The sequence below is a fragment of the Fusarium falciforme genome, chromosome 9 (genome assembly GCF_026873545.1).
Source record: "Fusarium falciforme chromosome 9, complete sequence".
Taxonomy (NCBI): domain Eukaryota; kingdom Fungi; phylum Ascomycota; class Sordariomycetes; order Hypocreales; family Nectriaceae; genus Fusarium; species Fusarium falciforme.
Genome location: NC_070552.1, coordinates 856812 through 871002, shown reverse-complemented (window position 1 = coordinate 871002; position 14191 = coordinate 856812). Strand labels below are relative to the sequence as shown.

At 52.7% G+C, this 14191-nt stretch overlaps 5 protein-coding genes across 5 annotated transcripts; 3 read left to right on the top strand and 2 right to left on the bottom strand.

Moving 5' to 3' along the window:
* Nucleotides 1–978, top strand: NCS54_01115200 (Zn(2)-C6 fungal-type domain-containing protein; the record flags this gene model as incomplete). The annotated part of the gene is made up of 1 exon (XM_053156436.1): nucleotides 1–978. The coding sequence occupies one exon, from the start codon at nucleotides 1–3 to the stop codon at nucleotides 976–978; it is 978 nt and encodes a 325-aa protein (XP_053012411.1).
* A 20-nt stretch (nucleotides 979–998) lies between these two features.
* Nucleotides 999–2788, bottom strand: NCS54_01115100 (Beta-lactamase domain-containing protein; the record flags this gene model as incomplete). Its single annotated transcript, XM_053156435.1, has 3 exons — nucleotides 999–1467; nucleotides 1538–2502; nucleotides 2558–2788. 3 exons carry the CDS (start codon nucleotides 2786–2788, stop codon nucleotides 999–1001), a joined length of 1665 nt encoding a protein of 554 aa, XP_053012410.1.
* Nucleotides 2789–4336: 1548 nt separating this feature from the next.
* NCS54_01115000 (MFS domain-containing protein) lies at nucleotides 4337–6307 on the top strand (the record flags this gene model as incomplete). Its single annotated transcript, XM_053156434.1, has 4 exons — nucleotides 4337–4841; nucleotides 4894–5076; nucleotides 5124–6004; nucleotides 6059–6307. The coding sequence occupies 4 exons, from the start codon at nucleotides 4337–4339 to the stop codon at nucleotides 6305–6307; spliced, it is 1818 nt and encodes a 605-aa protein (XP_053012409.1).
* A 1825-nt stretch (nucleotides 6308–8132) lies between these two features.
* NCS54_01114900 (Pyruvate kinase) lies at nucleotides 8133–9804 on the bottom strand (the record flags this gene model as incomplete). The annotated part of the gene is made up of 2 exons (XM_053156433.1): nucleotides 8133–9303; nucleotides 9350–9804. 2 exons carry the CDS (start codon nucleotides 9802–9804, stop codon nucleotides 8133–8135), a joined length of 1626 nt encoding a protein of 541 aa, XP_053012408.1.
* A 3655-nt stretch (nucleotides 9805–13459) lies between these two features.
* NCS54_01114800 (Hypothetical protein) lies at nucleotides 13460–14018 on the top strand (the record flags this gene model as incomplete). The annotated part of the gene is made up of 4 exons (XM_053156432.1): nucleotides 13460–13465; nucleotides 13587–13662; nucleotides 13753–13795; nucleotides 13880–14018. The coding sequence occupies 4 exons, from the start codon at nucleotides 13460–13462 to the stop codon at nucleotides 14016–14018; spliced, it is 264 nt and encodes an 87-aa protein (XP_053012407.1).
* Between the last annotated feature and the right edge of the window lie 173 nt (nucleotides 14019–14191).

Here is a 14191-nt window from a genome sequence, read left to right as displayed (position 1 = left end):
ATGGCCGACCTTCGTTCAGCGTGTGATCGCTGCCATAACAAAAAGCTACGATGCACAAAGATACCGGGCTCTGTAGTTTGTGGCCGCTGTGTCAAGGCTGGCGTCTCTTGTATCTTTAGCCCTCCTGCTCGATCACTCCGCCAGCCCGACAATACCGCCTTTGACTGGTCTCCTATGCTTGAGTTCGACAGCCAGACGTTTGATCCTCTGGGCAATGTTGGCCTGAATCCTCACACAGTTACTCCTCCCGTGAGCGATGAAGCAGACCCAACACCTCCCAGTCCAGTGTCACAGTTGGCCGACCTCATGGTCTCACTGGACCGACTACAACAAGACTTTCCCAGCCTTGTACAACATCACGTTTCGACACATCAGCTTAAAGAGATTCCCCAGAGCTTGACTGCAAAGTTCAACCTTCAGACCACTCTTGATAATTTACTACAGAGGGCTCAGAAGCTTTCGGCGTTATATCCCGAGGTGCTTGAGCGACTCCAACCAGAGCAAGACGCTTGCAATATCCCAGATTGCATGCACAGGGTACATGGATTTCTACGGACTAGACCTCAACTACCATTTGACCAGTCTACCCTTAATCTTCTCCTCGCCTGCCATCTGAAGCTCCTGGCAATCTTTGATAGCATCATCGATCACGCTCACCTATGTGCGAAAGTGACCGCGATGTTGCCCGACGACCATGAACCCAGCTTCGACATCCCCGAGATCCGAATCGGATCCTTTGTGGCACCAAAAGCCTCTGCCGCTTCAATGATGACGGCCATGATAATTGAGCTTCAGTCAACGCTCGCAGCAAGAGCCCAACAGCTCAGTGACCTGGTCGCATCTGTTGCAGGCAACGAGTCAAGAGAGGCCAAGATACTTGGTCTGCAATGCGAATGTCTAAAGGAGCATTCTTCAACTACACTAGCCGACCTCCACGAATTAAGAGACCATCTCACCAAGCTTGGTTTTATCCGATGAGGTGAATCATCAAGCAATCTCTACCTCTGCCTCTCAAACCAGATCAAGGGTACATCTTCGCCTTCCATCCGAATGTCGAGACCAAAACTATATGAACGTCCTGTCTCGTCCACCCGGAATTGAGCTCGATAGCATTCCCTCGGCCGTCTTACACTCGCAAAGTCATCATTAAAGAGCCAGCCCACCCAATAGTCTCCCGACTTGTGCTCCAGTTGATATGAGACTTGTTTACCAAAGTTGTCCGTCTTGAACGCCATCAGCCTGCATCCGTCCTTGGTGGTGGAAGGAGGTACAGGAGAGTCAGAGGGGGCATCCCATTTGTCGCAACTAATGGAGACGGAGATTGGGCCATAGCCTGGGTGATGATATTCACCAGCAAACCTCCCCGGTGGCAGCGGGGCCCGAATAGGAGGGGACGGCAGAGAAGGGTACAACCTATTCGAGCAGTTGCCAAGGCGCTCCTCCCACTCTGCATACGTCTGGTTCCAGCTGGAGATACTGTCAGCTTCTGGTACGATAAAGGACCTTGTGGCTCGATAAGAGAAAATAAGGTGCTTACTTTGCTTCCAGGTTTTGCCGCTTTCCCTCCTCTACATGGAAAAAGTCGTATAGAGTCTTGGCAATGATGGAGTCGAGTACAGGGGCGTTTTCACTGTTCAGCATGATGACGAGCCCGAACTTCTTGCTCGGAATCATGAGCATTATGGACATCATGCTGTTGACAAGACCGGAATGCCACCAAACTGGCTCATCCTGGAAGACACTTCCAAACCAACCGAAGCCATAGTAGACAGGGCCCGTGAAGAGCCGCTCGCTTTCTTCGACAACCATGTGTGGAAGTTTGAGGACGTGATGGCCGGCTTTGGAGATGGGGCCGGTCTCGTCGATCATGTGCTGTAGATATCGAGACCAATCGAGAACGGAAGAGATGGCCATTCCTGCACCGGCGATGTTTTGTTCATCTCTCCATGGGATCTCGCTATATGTCTCTGTGTCGTTGTTCCAGTAATATGGGACTGCCAGAGTGCTATCGCTGGCCAGTGCATCATCGGGATGCAAGTAGGTGTTGCGCATCCCCATGGGAAGCCACAGCCGATCTCGGAAGAAGTCAGCAAGAGAAGAGCCCGTGAGCGTCTCAACCAGGTAGCCCATGGTGCCGTACATCAAGTTGCTGTACCTCCACTGTTCGCGCGGCTCTCCAGCCATTGGCAGATGGCGGAACGAGTGGACCATGTTTACGGACGAGTTGAGGAACGGGCCAGCATAGTCGTGCCTCGGATACCCAGTTCTATGGCAGAGCACATCGGCGACAGTGATGTGGCTGGTGGCCCAGTCATCCGAAAGAACAAAGTCTTCGCGGAGGAGGTTAGATACGGGCGTGGACCATTGGATGTCGGCATAGTCTTGGGACTGGTCTACAAGGAGTGACAGGGCGGCAGCAGTCAAGGACTTTGTCATGCTGCCGCAGTAGAAGAGAGTTGAGGGTGTGACAGGCTCATGACCTAGCGAAGCATATCCGAACCCCTGTTGACGACGTCAGTTGGTTATGAATGAATGATACACCCGAGTTGTTACTCACCCTCGTCCACGTCTTGTTCCCATCGAGGATAGCCATGGCAAGACCAGGTGCATGCCATCGGGTCATCTTGTCCCGGATATACTGCTCAAAGGCAGCATCAGCAATTGGAACGTCATTGCTGTCGTGGTCTGTTGACTCAGAGTGCGACGCCAGCTGTTCATTGAGCGGGATCTGCTGAGAAGACACCAAATCCGCCAGACACGCGACATGCAGCGCTAAGAACAGCCTCATGGCTGGGATCTAGACTAGGGTGTCGGGTCTTTTGACACTGGATGTTGATCTGTGGCTTGATTTTCTAATGGTCCCGAGAGGATGGTTCACGATGGGAAAATGCGACGATCGGCGACTGCATTTGCCGGACGCCAACTTTTTTCCGAGGGTCTCTGAAGCCAAGGGAGGCATTGATCTTGGCCTAAAATCACGTCTCCTTGTTTATCAGATCCTTGGTCTCGCTATGGGTCTTGGCTACGGGTGGTGAATTCTCCACTAACAAGGCGACAGATGCGGAGCCAGGGAGAAAATCCATGACAGTTGCCCCAAAGAGAAAAACTGTACGTATTATGTCCAGAAAAGATTTGTTTACGACATGGATCAAGTCCGACAAGATGCCTAACTCCGGGAGACGGATATAGCTGTTCTGTTTGATGTTGGGTTGGGAGACTTTTTGTCACGCAACCGAGATGACAACAAAGGGGACCACCTGTGCCTCCACTTGGAAGGGTAAGCTTAACATGATTACAGCTGGGCTCTTTTCATCTCGGACCCGTCTCATAGCGAGTCTCTCTCACGCTTCAGCTTACCAAGCCAAGCACCACCCATTTTCACTTCTGTGGGGAAGACGGAGGGCGTGCCGACTTCCGGGGGTGGTCCAGCGGAATATTTTACGGTGATGAGACGTTGATCGGCCGAGAACTCGTCAAGGGTTCGCACGAGGTGGCGTGAACTTGAACGGGAGACGACCAAATCAATGGAGCCCGGGTGCTTCTCCCGTCCAGGGGTCCTTCGTTTTGAACGATAACGAGATGCTCTTCTGCGCAAGTCGGCGGAGTTTGCGATGGCCCCGAGAGCGAGAGCCCGAAACTGGACCTTTCTTCTGGTCCCGAGGACATCGGAAGGAGGCCATCCTGGTCCAACGGGCCTCGAAATACCCGGGTCCCCCTCTCGTTGTTTTTGGGGGTCCCGTCACATCAGATGGGCCTACCAAGGGGAATAAGATGAATGGACGATGCCTGTTATCATTATTCACATTTTCGCCTCTCTCTCTGTTGACCTTCCTTTTCCTGACCGCTTCCTTATATAATGTACTTGATCCCCCCTCTTGGTATTGGCAAGTCTGGGGTATAAGTCAAGCGATCTACTTTTAACCGGTCACCACACCCGATTTGAACATTACTTCCGTCTCTGTCCAAGAAGCCGAAGCCGAGGGACAAGATCTTTCGTTCCGCTCTGCGAGTTTGGGTCATTCCGTGCAGAATCTCATCTGATCGAGTATCTGTTCGGGGCTGCTTCTCCTCTTTTATACACTGTCACACCACCTCTGTGGACACGAGTTGATACGATCGAGACGTACTCTTTACGCGACGATTGAAAGTAGCGAATATTATTCAAAGAATTCATTTGTTAGATCTAATTGAGGGATTCAAGCGTGAAAGGCGCAGGTACGTACATCTTGATCTCCACCATGTCGAGCCGAGGAATTGCCCAAAGCGGAAATGCGGATGACTTCAGTCCCAATGGCAACTTAGCACCTCTGGAGAAGATAATTATATGCTTGGGATTATGATACCTGGATCTAACTATCGAGTCAAGACTTACAACATGGCTGCCGAAGCCAGCATGGCTCCTATAGAGTCCGCACACAAGACGACATCCTACGAACTAAGACGCGAACCAACACTAGAAGAAAAAACACGCGAGGCCGTAGACGAAGGCCACGACGCCGATATCCCCAGCAGCATGGGTTTCGTGCCCACCCAAGCCGACGAGCGCAAGCGAAGAGCCAGCATCGCAAGCAGCAGACGTGCTAGAAGGGCCAGCAGCGCTGCTGCGGCGGAGAATAGAAAAGTTCTTGATGATTTGCAGGAGAGGAGGAATAAGGAAGAGGGGAATGATGAGGATGGGGAGAGTGGGGAGGAGAGTGGTGATAGTGAGGAGAGTGAGAGTGATATTGTTTGGTGGGAGGGCGACAAGGATCCTCAGAACCCGTACAACTTCCCCACGTGGAGAAAGGTTCTAAACTGTGCTCTCGTCAGTTCTTTGACGTTTGTCACGCCGTTGGCTTCGTGTAAGTCATCTCATCCCCTAACTGACCGTTCGAGATAGCTAAACATCTGTAGCCATGTTTGCACCTGGTGTTCCTGAACTCATGCTCGAGTTTGGAAGCAAATCCTCCGAACTAGCATCTTTTTGTGTTTCGGTTTATGTCCTCGGTTTCGCTGCTGGTCCTATGGTCTTTGCTCCCCTTTCGGAGCTGTATGGACGTGTTATTGTCTACCACATTGGCAACGTTGGCTTTATTGGTGAGTTTACTTGCTTCACTGGGGAGCTAATTAATAACATTGTATAGTCTTTGTTATTGCCTGCGCAAAAGCTCCGAGTCTAGGCGCTCTCATCGCGTTTCGATTCTTGAGCGGTGTATTTGGATCGTGTCCAATGGCTAATGGAGGAGGTTCCATCGCCGACATGATTGTTCAGGAGAAGCGTGGTACAGCCATGGCCAGTTTCTCAATCGGACCTCTTCTCGGTCCCATCATCGGACCCATCATCGGCGGTGTCGTCACTGATTCACTCGGCTGGCGTTGGGTCTTTTGGATCATCACTATCATATCAGGAACCATCACCGTCGTCTTCTTCATCTTCGCCGTCGAGACATATGCACCTGTTATCCTCGAGCACAAGGCCCGACGTCTTCGAAAAGAAACTGGCAACGATAGACTCCGGTCGAAACTCGACGCTGGCCTGAGTCCCGCTGACTACTTCAAGCGCGGCATCCTCCGACCCTTCAAGATGCTCCTCTTCTCGCCCATCTGCATCATCTGCGGTCTCTACGTCGGTCTTTCATACGCATACTTGTACCTCATGTTTACAAGTCTCACTCCCTTGTTTATGCGCATCTACCACTTCAACACCATCAACTCCGGCCTCACATTCCTCGGCCTCGGAATCGGATCCATGATTGGCGTCCTCTACTTTTCCATCTCGAGTGACAGGAACATGAAGAAGATGGCAGCCAAGGCGCAGACCAGCAGTGACGAGGAGACGGGGCCTACGGAGCAGCAGCCTGTGGTTATGAAGCCAGAGTACCGACTCCCTCCTCTGAGGGCTGGAGCCATCTTTTTGCCAGCGGGGTTGTTTATTTATGGGTGGACTGCAGAGTACAAGGTTCATTGGATTGCGCCTATTATTGGCACTGCTGTGATGGGTGTTGGAAACCTTATTATCTTTATGGTAAGTCCCCAACTCTCATAGTGCCCCCCTGACGGTGACTAATTACACGTATAGACCCTCCAAATGTATCTCGTCGACAGCTTCACCGTCTACGCAGCCTCAGCACTCGCCGCCAACGCCGTAATGCGTTCCATCGCCGGCGGTGTATTGCCTCTCGCCGGTCTACCCATGTTTGACAAGCTGGGCATGGGCTGGGGAAACAGCCTCCTAGGCTTCATCGCTGCTGCGCTTATTCCTGCACCTTGGTTGTTTATCAAGTATGGTGAGCATCTGAGGAAGAAGTTTGAGCTCAAGGATCTGTAGGTGGGTTTTTGTTATGGCGTTTCTGATGGGAGGCATATTGATACATAATACTTAAAAGTTATATGGGGATACTTAGGATTTAGATAGATAAAAAGGGCTGGCTAACTCATACTTAATGCATTTATATCACGCATTAGTTTCATGATGTGAATGCAAACAAACAAACAAGTCTATTCAACGCCCCCAATGCCTCCTTTGTCTACGTCTACGCCTACTCTACTACCTACTCACTCACCCACCCCGACTCGCACATTCTAAACGTGCAAGCCTACTTACTCTCCTTCTAATCCCTGCACTTACCACAGTTGCCCTTTCTGTTAACAGTCAGCGCAAGATACGGTTCAACATCCTCGCAGATGACGCCGGTTCTCGCAGCCTCGGGGCATCGTCTGTAGAGCTGCCCGTCCTCTTCGTGCAGCCAAACCCTGTCTTCAGCAGAGATCTGCGATTTGGGACGGGGCTCTTCGTGGCCGCAGCCGTCAAACTTGATGGTAGGAATCCAACACATAACTGTTGGTGGTTTGGGCTCAAGGTTTTCGGTGAGTCTGTGAGAGAGGAGTTGGGTGCAGACTTGTTTGCCTATTTGGTGAGGAGGCAATATGAGTCTGATGTCTAGAGATTTAAATATTCGTGACTACAAAGGATATTCATACATAGTCTTACAACACAAGAACATGGAGTTCAGTAAAGTCGTGTCTTCTACCTCTGTATCTATTTCTGTACTTGGCCCTTTCGCCCTTGTTCATTCGGCTTGCTCATATGTGAGAGGACTTGAGTAACCTCCACCTGCGAGTGAACATTCATCTAGGAACAAGGAGCCTCCCTTTGTTTTAGCAAGTAGTTCCAACGTTCCTGTATCGATTCTCGATCAACACCTCACCTGCACACGTTGATGCAAATGGAAAGAACTCAGAATACCCTCACCCAAACACCAAACCCTCAACACATCTCCTCGACAACCCTGAAAATGGCCTGATACAAAAACTATCCCTCAAAGCACAGACCCAAACCCTCATCATGACTTTCTTTCGCCTCATGCCAAGCCCAGCGGATACACCCGCTTCTAGAACAAAGGCTCAAACTCGAGTCCCAGTCCAACGACATGCCCTTTCCAAACGAGGCCTCACTAGCAATGACCCGAGACAGTTTTCCTACAAACATCATGCCACCTCTAGGCTATCACTCTTTTTCCCCTGACGTGAAATCAGCCCACGCTTTAGAGCCCTAGCACACGGACCAGGGCCGCATCATGATCTCATGTATCGTATCGTATCGTCCAGGGGTTTGAAGTGTCCATGCAAAGATCCCTTGGCCGCCTTGCATCGTGGCTTTCTGCTTGCCTCTCCCTCGGGTATCATATCATAGCTAATCCTTGGCTGCATATGCCCACGTTGTTGGCTGGTTGGCGTTGGGCTGACGGCGAGGATGCATGAACTTTATCCGTTGCCTTCAGCCAAAGCAACTTCTTTTGTCATATCATATATGCTACCTGCCTCTTCCGCGCGGCTGGCGCTTTGTCCATCTCCCTGCATGATCCTTCACGATGCGTATACGAAGCATTGCTGACGACGACTCGATCACCGCCTTGTCAGAGTTGATGGGAATTGGACAAGTTAGTATCAAGAAGATAAACGACATGACAGTCACTGGAGGCACAGACTTATGCTCAATGGGGTCTTGCCCTGCTTTATTCCTTTGATTGTTCAGAACTCGAAATTCCGATACCCTAAACCCTGGAAACAACCGTTACCCTGTCTATCATTACTTATGTGCATTAAATCACTCCCCACTCCGGTCTCAAGGCCTCAGCCACAAGACGTTGCTCTTAGTTGAGCTGGCCAATGCCAAGGTGCTCGGGGTCGGCCTTGACAATGCGCAGGGTGTTGGTGTTACCCATACCACCCTTCCAGCCCTGAACAACCACGACGGTGTCGCCGGGGGTCAGGACCTTGAGCTCCAGGGCGTTGTTGACGGCCCACTTGATGCGGCGATCCACATCCTCCTGCCAGTTGACCTCCGAGAAGTCAGGCTTGGCCTCGGGGAACAGGAAGGGGTACACGCCACGGTACAGATGCGCAAATCGAGAGGTTGTGGGGGTTCGCGTCACCATGAAGATGGGGCACACGGGTCGGTACTTGGACAGCATGCGGGCCGACTCTCCGGAGGTCGACAGGACGATGATACCACCAGCACCAAGATCCAGAGAGGCACGGACAGCAGCCATGGCGCAGGACTCGACGGTGCTGACGGGTCGCTTGACCAGAGTGCACAGCTCCTCGAAGTGGGAGACGTAAGGGATGGTGTTCTCAGCCTTGAGACAAGCCTCGTGCATCTCCTTGACGGCCTCGGAGGGGTAGTTACCCTTGGCCGTCTCGCCGGAAAGCATGACACAGTCGGCTCCGTCAGTGATGGCGTTACCGACATCGCTGATCTCGGCACGAGTGGGACGGGGGTTCTTGATCATGGACTCGAGCATCTGGGTAGCGCAGATGACGGGCTTGCCAGCAAGGTTGCACATGGCGATGAGCTTCTTCTGGGCAGCAAACACCTCGGCGGCGGGAATCTCGATACCAAGGTCACCACGGGCAACCATGACACCGTCAGTCTCCTCGAGAATCTCCTTGAAGTTGTTAAGTCCCTGTCGGTTCTCAATCTTGGAGATGATCTGGATGTTCTTGCCCTCGTCACCGAGAACCTCACGGATATCTCGGATGTCCTGGGCGCGGCGGATGAACGAGGCAAAGACCATGTCAACACCGTTCTCGACACCAAATCGGAGATCGGCCTTGTCCTTCTCGGAAAGAGCGGGCAGGTCGACATCGGTGTTGGGAAGGTTGACACCCTTCTTGGAGCAGATGGCGCCGTTGTTTCGGGCTTGGACCCGGATGGTCTGCTCATCCTCAATGCTGAGAACATCAAAAGCGAGGACACCGTCGTCGACGTAGATGACACGGCCAGGCTCAATGACCTTGGTGATGTTCTTGTAGTCGACGTACCTAAAGAGGTCAGCAAGAATAGGCATGCGCAAAGCGTTAGACTAACATGTTCTCGGCATCGGAGGAGGTGGCGTAGGCATCGTCGGTGGTAATGTTCATGATATGACCAACAGATATGGGGATATCCTCATCGTTGGGGGTGTTTCCCGTTCGGATCTCGGGACCCTTGGTATCAAGAGCAATAGCGACGTTGCGACCCTCGTGAGTCTTCTCGGACTCGCGGGCATGCTCGATGACCGACTTGTGGTACTCGTACGATCCGTGGGAAAAGTTCATGCGGACGACGTTAAGACCGGCATCACGGAGGTTGTTGATGGCCTCGACCGAGTTGGTCTTGGGGCCAATGGTGCAGATGATGGAGGAGCGGCGGTAGTTGCGCTGAGGTCGGTAGGCGGTGTTGAGGGAGGCAAGCCACGAGATCTTGCCTCCGAATTCGAGGTGGTCCTGAGCGGTGGCGGCCATGATGCTCTGGGCGCGCTTGTGCGAAGGTCTCTGAGCCATGGTGAAAGGAGGGGTTAGCTACAAAACCGACTATCAAGGGTAAATTGGTGGGTGGTGGAGGAGCTATCGGCGGGGTAGCTCAGGTGGTGGAAGTGAAGGATGAGGATTCAGGAAAGAAGCAAGACAGATGCAATCGGACAGAGCAAACGTTATATGTCTGTCGGTCAAACAAGACACCTGTAGCAAACGCTGCGACCAGCCCAGGGAGACATCAGGTCGTTATGCGGGCACTTGCAGTGCACCACACAGATGTCCTGAGCTGTGGGCAAGGACAAGGGGCGGACGCTGGGGCGGCGAGCATGGATCTGACGTGAAGTGACGTGGTGGGATGGGCGATTGCGATGGGGCGTGTGGCATTTGTTGGTGGGCAGAGCAATCGGCGCGACGCAAAAGGGCTGGACTGGACTGGCTTGGCTGGGGCAGAGAGACAACATGGCTCAGCAAGCTGAGCTGATGGGCCGGGTCAAACAGATGTCGGGCCGTCGAATAATCGGGCCTAGAGACGAGGCGAGACGGATTTCGACAATCTGGTGTGATTTCGAATCGCAAAAGAGGACCATGCCCTGGCAGAGCACGATATGCTATGCGATGCGATGCTGTTGAGCCAGATATTGCCACTGCCTGCTATCGCCATCTGTTGCCAGACTGGATCCCTCGTTCCCCTGGGCCCAAGCCACCGCGGTCGTCTCCATTCATGTGCAGGAGGTCGACTTACAGAAGTCTTTGGGCTTCGTTGTACGAGTGTAGCACCGTACGATAGTAATCAAAGAAGATGAGGTGGTCAGAGAGAAAGAGGAACGTGCGTTCTCCCTGGTGTTATTTCAGGACGTTCGATGACGGACGAGGAAGCTTGCGAAGATCGAGACAATAAAAAGGGGGAGGAGTGGAGGCGAGAGGATAAGGCTGCAGGCGGCAGAGGGAGAAGAACCGGAGGGAGGATGAAGAAGAAGAAAGGAAAGAGGAGAAGTAAAGTTGGTGTGTGGTGATGGTGGTGATGAGATAAAATAAAAGAAGGGAAAAAAACCTAACGAGGCCACCACCTTTCTTTGCTCCTTCCTCCCCGGACAACAAAACATACGTACCTCACCTTACCATGGGCAGGTAAGGCACTGCCACCAGGCCGGGAAGGAACCACGAGCGATGTAGCGCTACGGAGTACATGCCCAAGAGGTACGGAGAATTCCCAGTCCGCCTCATTTTTTCTCTGTGGTGTAGTTTTTGGTGAGATGGGGGAGCTATTTTTCTTATTTTTTTCTTGCATTCTGGCGATCTGGTTCAAAAATTATGGGGAGCTTCCTTGCACCCCGCTTTCCGTGTCAGATGCCAGATGAGAAGCTCAAGGGGCCTGTATCATAGATCTAGATTTCGATTTCGTTAATTTAGCCATCTCTACAGAATCTCGCATCTTTCTCGAGGCTCGAGAATTTCAGAGACACCCATGGCCAGCGTGTTTGCCTCTCAGTCATGGTTCATGTCGTCGTTGGAGGTCGCAGCAAGGCGCTACCTGGAGCTGCTTGCCTTGCCCTCCTGGGTAGCTGCCTCCCCCACCAATCCCCGCCGCTGCGTTAGGTGGCTTTTACCATCGTTACAGTGGCCTCTCGGGGCAAAGTGCTCCGCCCGCTACTGCAGCAGCCGACAGTACATTAGCTCCTTCCCTCGCTCGCGAACTGCTTTGTCCCACACAGGCAAGTGGGCTGGAGATGCATCGTACCTACCCTGCGGGAAAAGAAGAAAAAACGAAGCTATAAAAATGAAAAGCAATATTCGGCCATTGCTTCAGCATCACGATGCCCATGTTCCAATATTCAGCGCTCTAGCTGTCATCCCCGGCTCGTCGCTGACTGTATCCTCTTTGTACACGTACAAAACCGTTGAGTCACTTTTTCCTCCCTCCCACGGGCAGGGTACTTGATGGTGCCAACGTAAAGACGCGCCCAGCACCAGCGAATGAGCTGCCTCTCCCCTCATTCGATTAGATTCAAGGGCACTGACCTTGACCTTGTTTTGTCACTCTACCTAACGCCTCAACAACGGCCGGCGAGGCGTTGATTGGGCTCTGGCTGACAAGGGGACCCAATCAGTCAGCTATTTGGGCGGCATGTTGCTGAGGTTGCTGATACGATTGGAGTCGGGGTTTGTGTGACTATTGCATACAGGTAAGGGTTGGAGGCGTCTCTTGGCAAGGAGATAGCTGCAGGGCCATTCCCTACCTCAACCTAGAAGGCGGTTGGAGTTGAGACACAGGTGACGACTCGGCTCAACCATTGGAGTTTAAGAGAGCACATGTCTATGACGCGCAAGGAGAGACAACGGGCCCATGATACTGTCAGCTGGGCCTATCAAACGCGGGACAGTTTACAGTGCTGTCATGAGTTCCTGGTTCCTGTCATCACACTCAACTCAAGACAAGCTGTTAGGGTTCAAACCGCAACTACAATCATGTCGATGCGGAGAGACTCTTGACCGCGGAGACAATTCCACGCTGCCGGAGAATGCCTTTCCAAGCTCGAAACGAACAAGCCCCCATCTCTTGACAAATCGATCAAGACGCTTGGCATGGCATCCATCCCTCGATGGCTTTTTGCTGACCGACCTGTCTTTCAACAGAAAAAAGACGCCGGCGGGAACCCACTTACAAGCAGCCCCTCACCCAAGAGGCGCGAATGAGGTTTCAGACACAGCTCATCGCATTGAGTAACGGCATTCTGACCGACTCCATCTCCAGATATCGGTAGATATCACCCGTTGGGGGGGAAGGAAGCGAACATGTAACAAGAAGTCTGGCCCACGCGGGGGTCCATCATGAGGGATTTTGCTTTTGCTTTGCCCCCTCCCCCTCCTCCATCTCGTGCTCTAGACAAAACGGAGAGCTCGGCGGTGCTTTTGGGACCCTTGGACCCCTCCATCGTCTGGACTCGGTTTTTTTTTTCTCTGGGCTCGGTTCGAGTAAGGCCGAATGCGAGAAACTTGAGTCGCTGAGGGGACCCTCGACGGCGACTACGATACTAGCGGCTGAATAGCTGCAGATGGAAACGTGTGCTGCATCGTTTATGAGACCCATCATGGCCGGTCCAGCCCAGACCACTCAGAGGCTCGCCGTCTTAGTTCCTAATCTGGAACTTCCGCCCTGAGGCTTGTCCTGGGCGATGGTGATGCCTCATTTATAATGTGCGCCACCAAAGACCGACTCCAGCAGAACCTCTACCCATTCTTGGCCTAGCTATATTCCATCGGCTCAACCCCGGTGATTTCTTCCTCTTTCAACTGAGGTCGTCGTTATCTTTATCACCATGTCACATGTCACGAGACCCAGCGATTTGGGACGGTCAGATCTTGAGTCTCCGTCGACACGTGAAACTTGACGGTGCCAGCTGAGAGTGCGTGCTTGGGTCCAATGGAGGTCGTCCAGCCAACGTTCCCCGGAGCTTTCGGCGCCGGTGAGCCGGGGACCCACCCCAGACTCCCGTTCCCCAGCTGGCGTTGTCGCATGATGAACTAGCGACTCCATCAACTGTCTATCACCTTGAACGACCAGCCTTGTATCTATTTGCGATTCATATCGAACTACGGGAAACGATTCTGGACCTACGCTAGGGCCATTCAACGTCAATCCACTCAAACCGCGCCCTACACATCTCAATAGAAGCTGCCCATCATGGTGGTATGTACTTCCCCCGCTTCCCGACATTGAAGCCTGCCTCTCTCCCCCCGAGCTCCCGCTCTTGTCTGATGCCGCTGTCGCTCTCTGGCCTGGCACGTCTAAAGACTTTTTTCTCTTGCAGCTCCTCGACCTGCTGACTTTGGGACTCTGGTCAAAGGTCGGACGGTTGACGCACTATGCCTTCGACGCCGTTCTCAGTGAGTTATCCAACCCCCGTGCCGAGGTTGCTCGCTCCGCGCATTGCCCGGCCTCTTTTGCATAACAGACCATTAACTCATGCGCCATAGTCTCGGCTTTCCTCGCTGGAATGAAGCGATCGACCGGTTTGACGTGAGTCTCTGCGCTCTCTTCCCCTTTTCGAGATTACACCGCCTATGGGAAAACAACGCTCTAACACGAATCGTTTGGATACAGTTTCAAGACGGACAAGGTCGCCGGCGAGAACAAGGAGGTTTCCGGCTGGATCACCAAGTACCTGGGAGTTGGTGAATGGGTCATGGATCAGTCTGTCGCCATTGCCGGTTCCAGCGGCTTCTTTGAGCGAACTCGATGAGCTAGACATTGACGAGAGTCTGTGGGTTCACCGCTTACTTGGCTCGATACCATGAACCCCCTCCGACTCGAGCACGATCACGGCCAAACCTTGGGAACCGATTGATGATTTACGTACGTTTTCTGGGCGCCAATACGTTGCGCACATGCACCGACGACTCTGCCACGGGCACT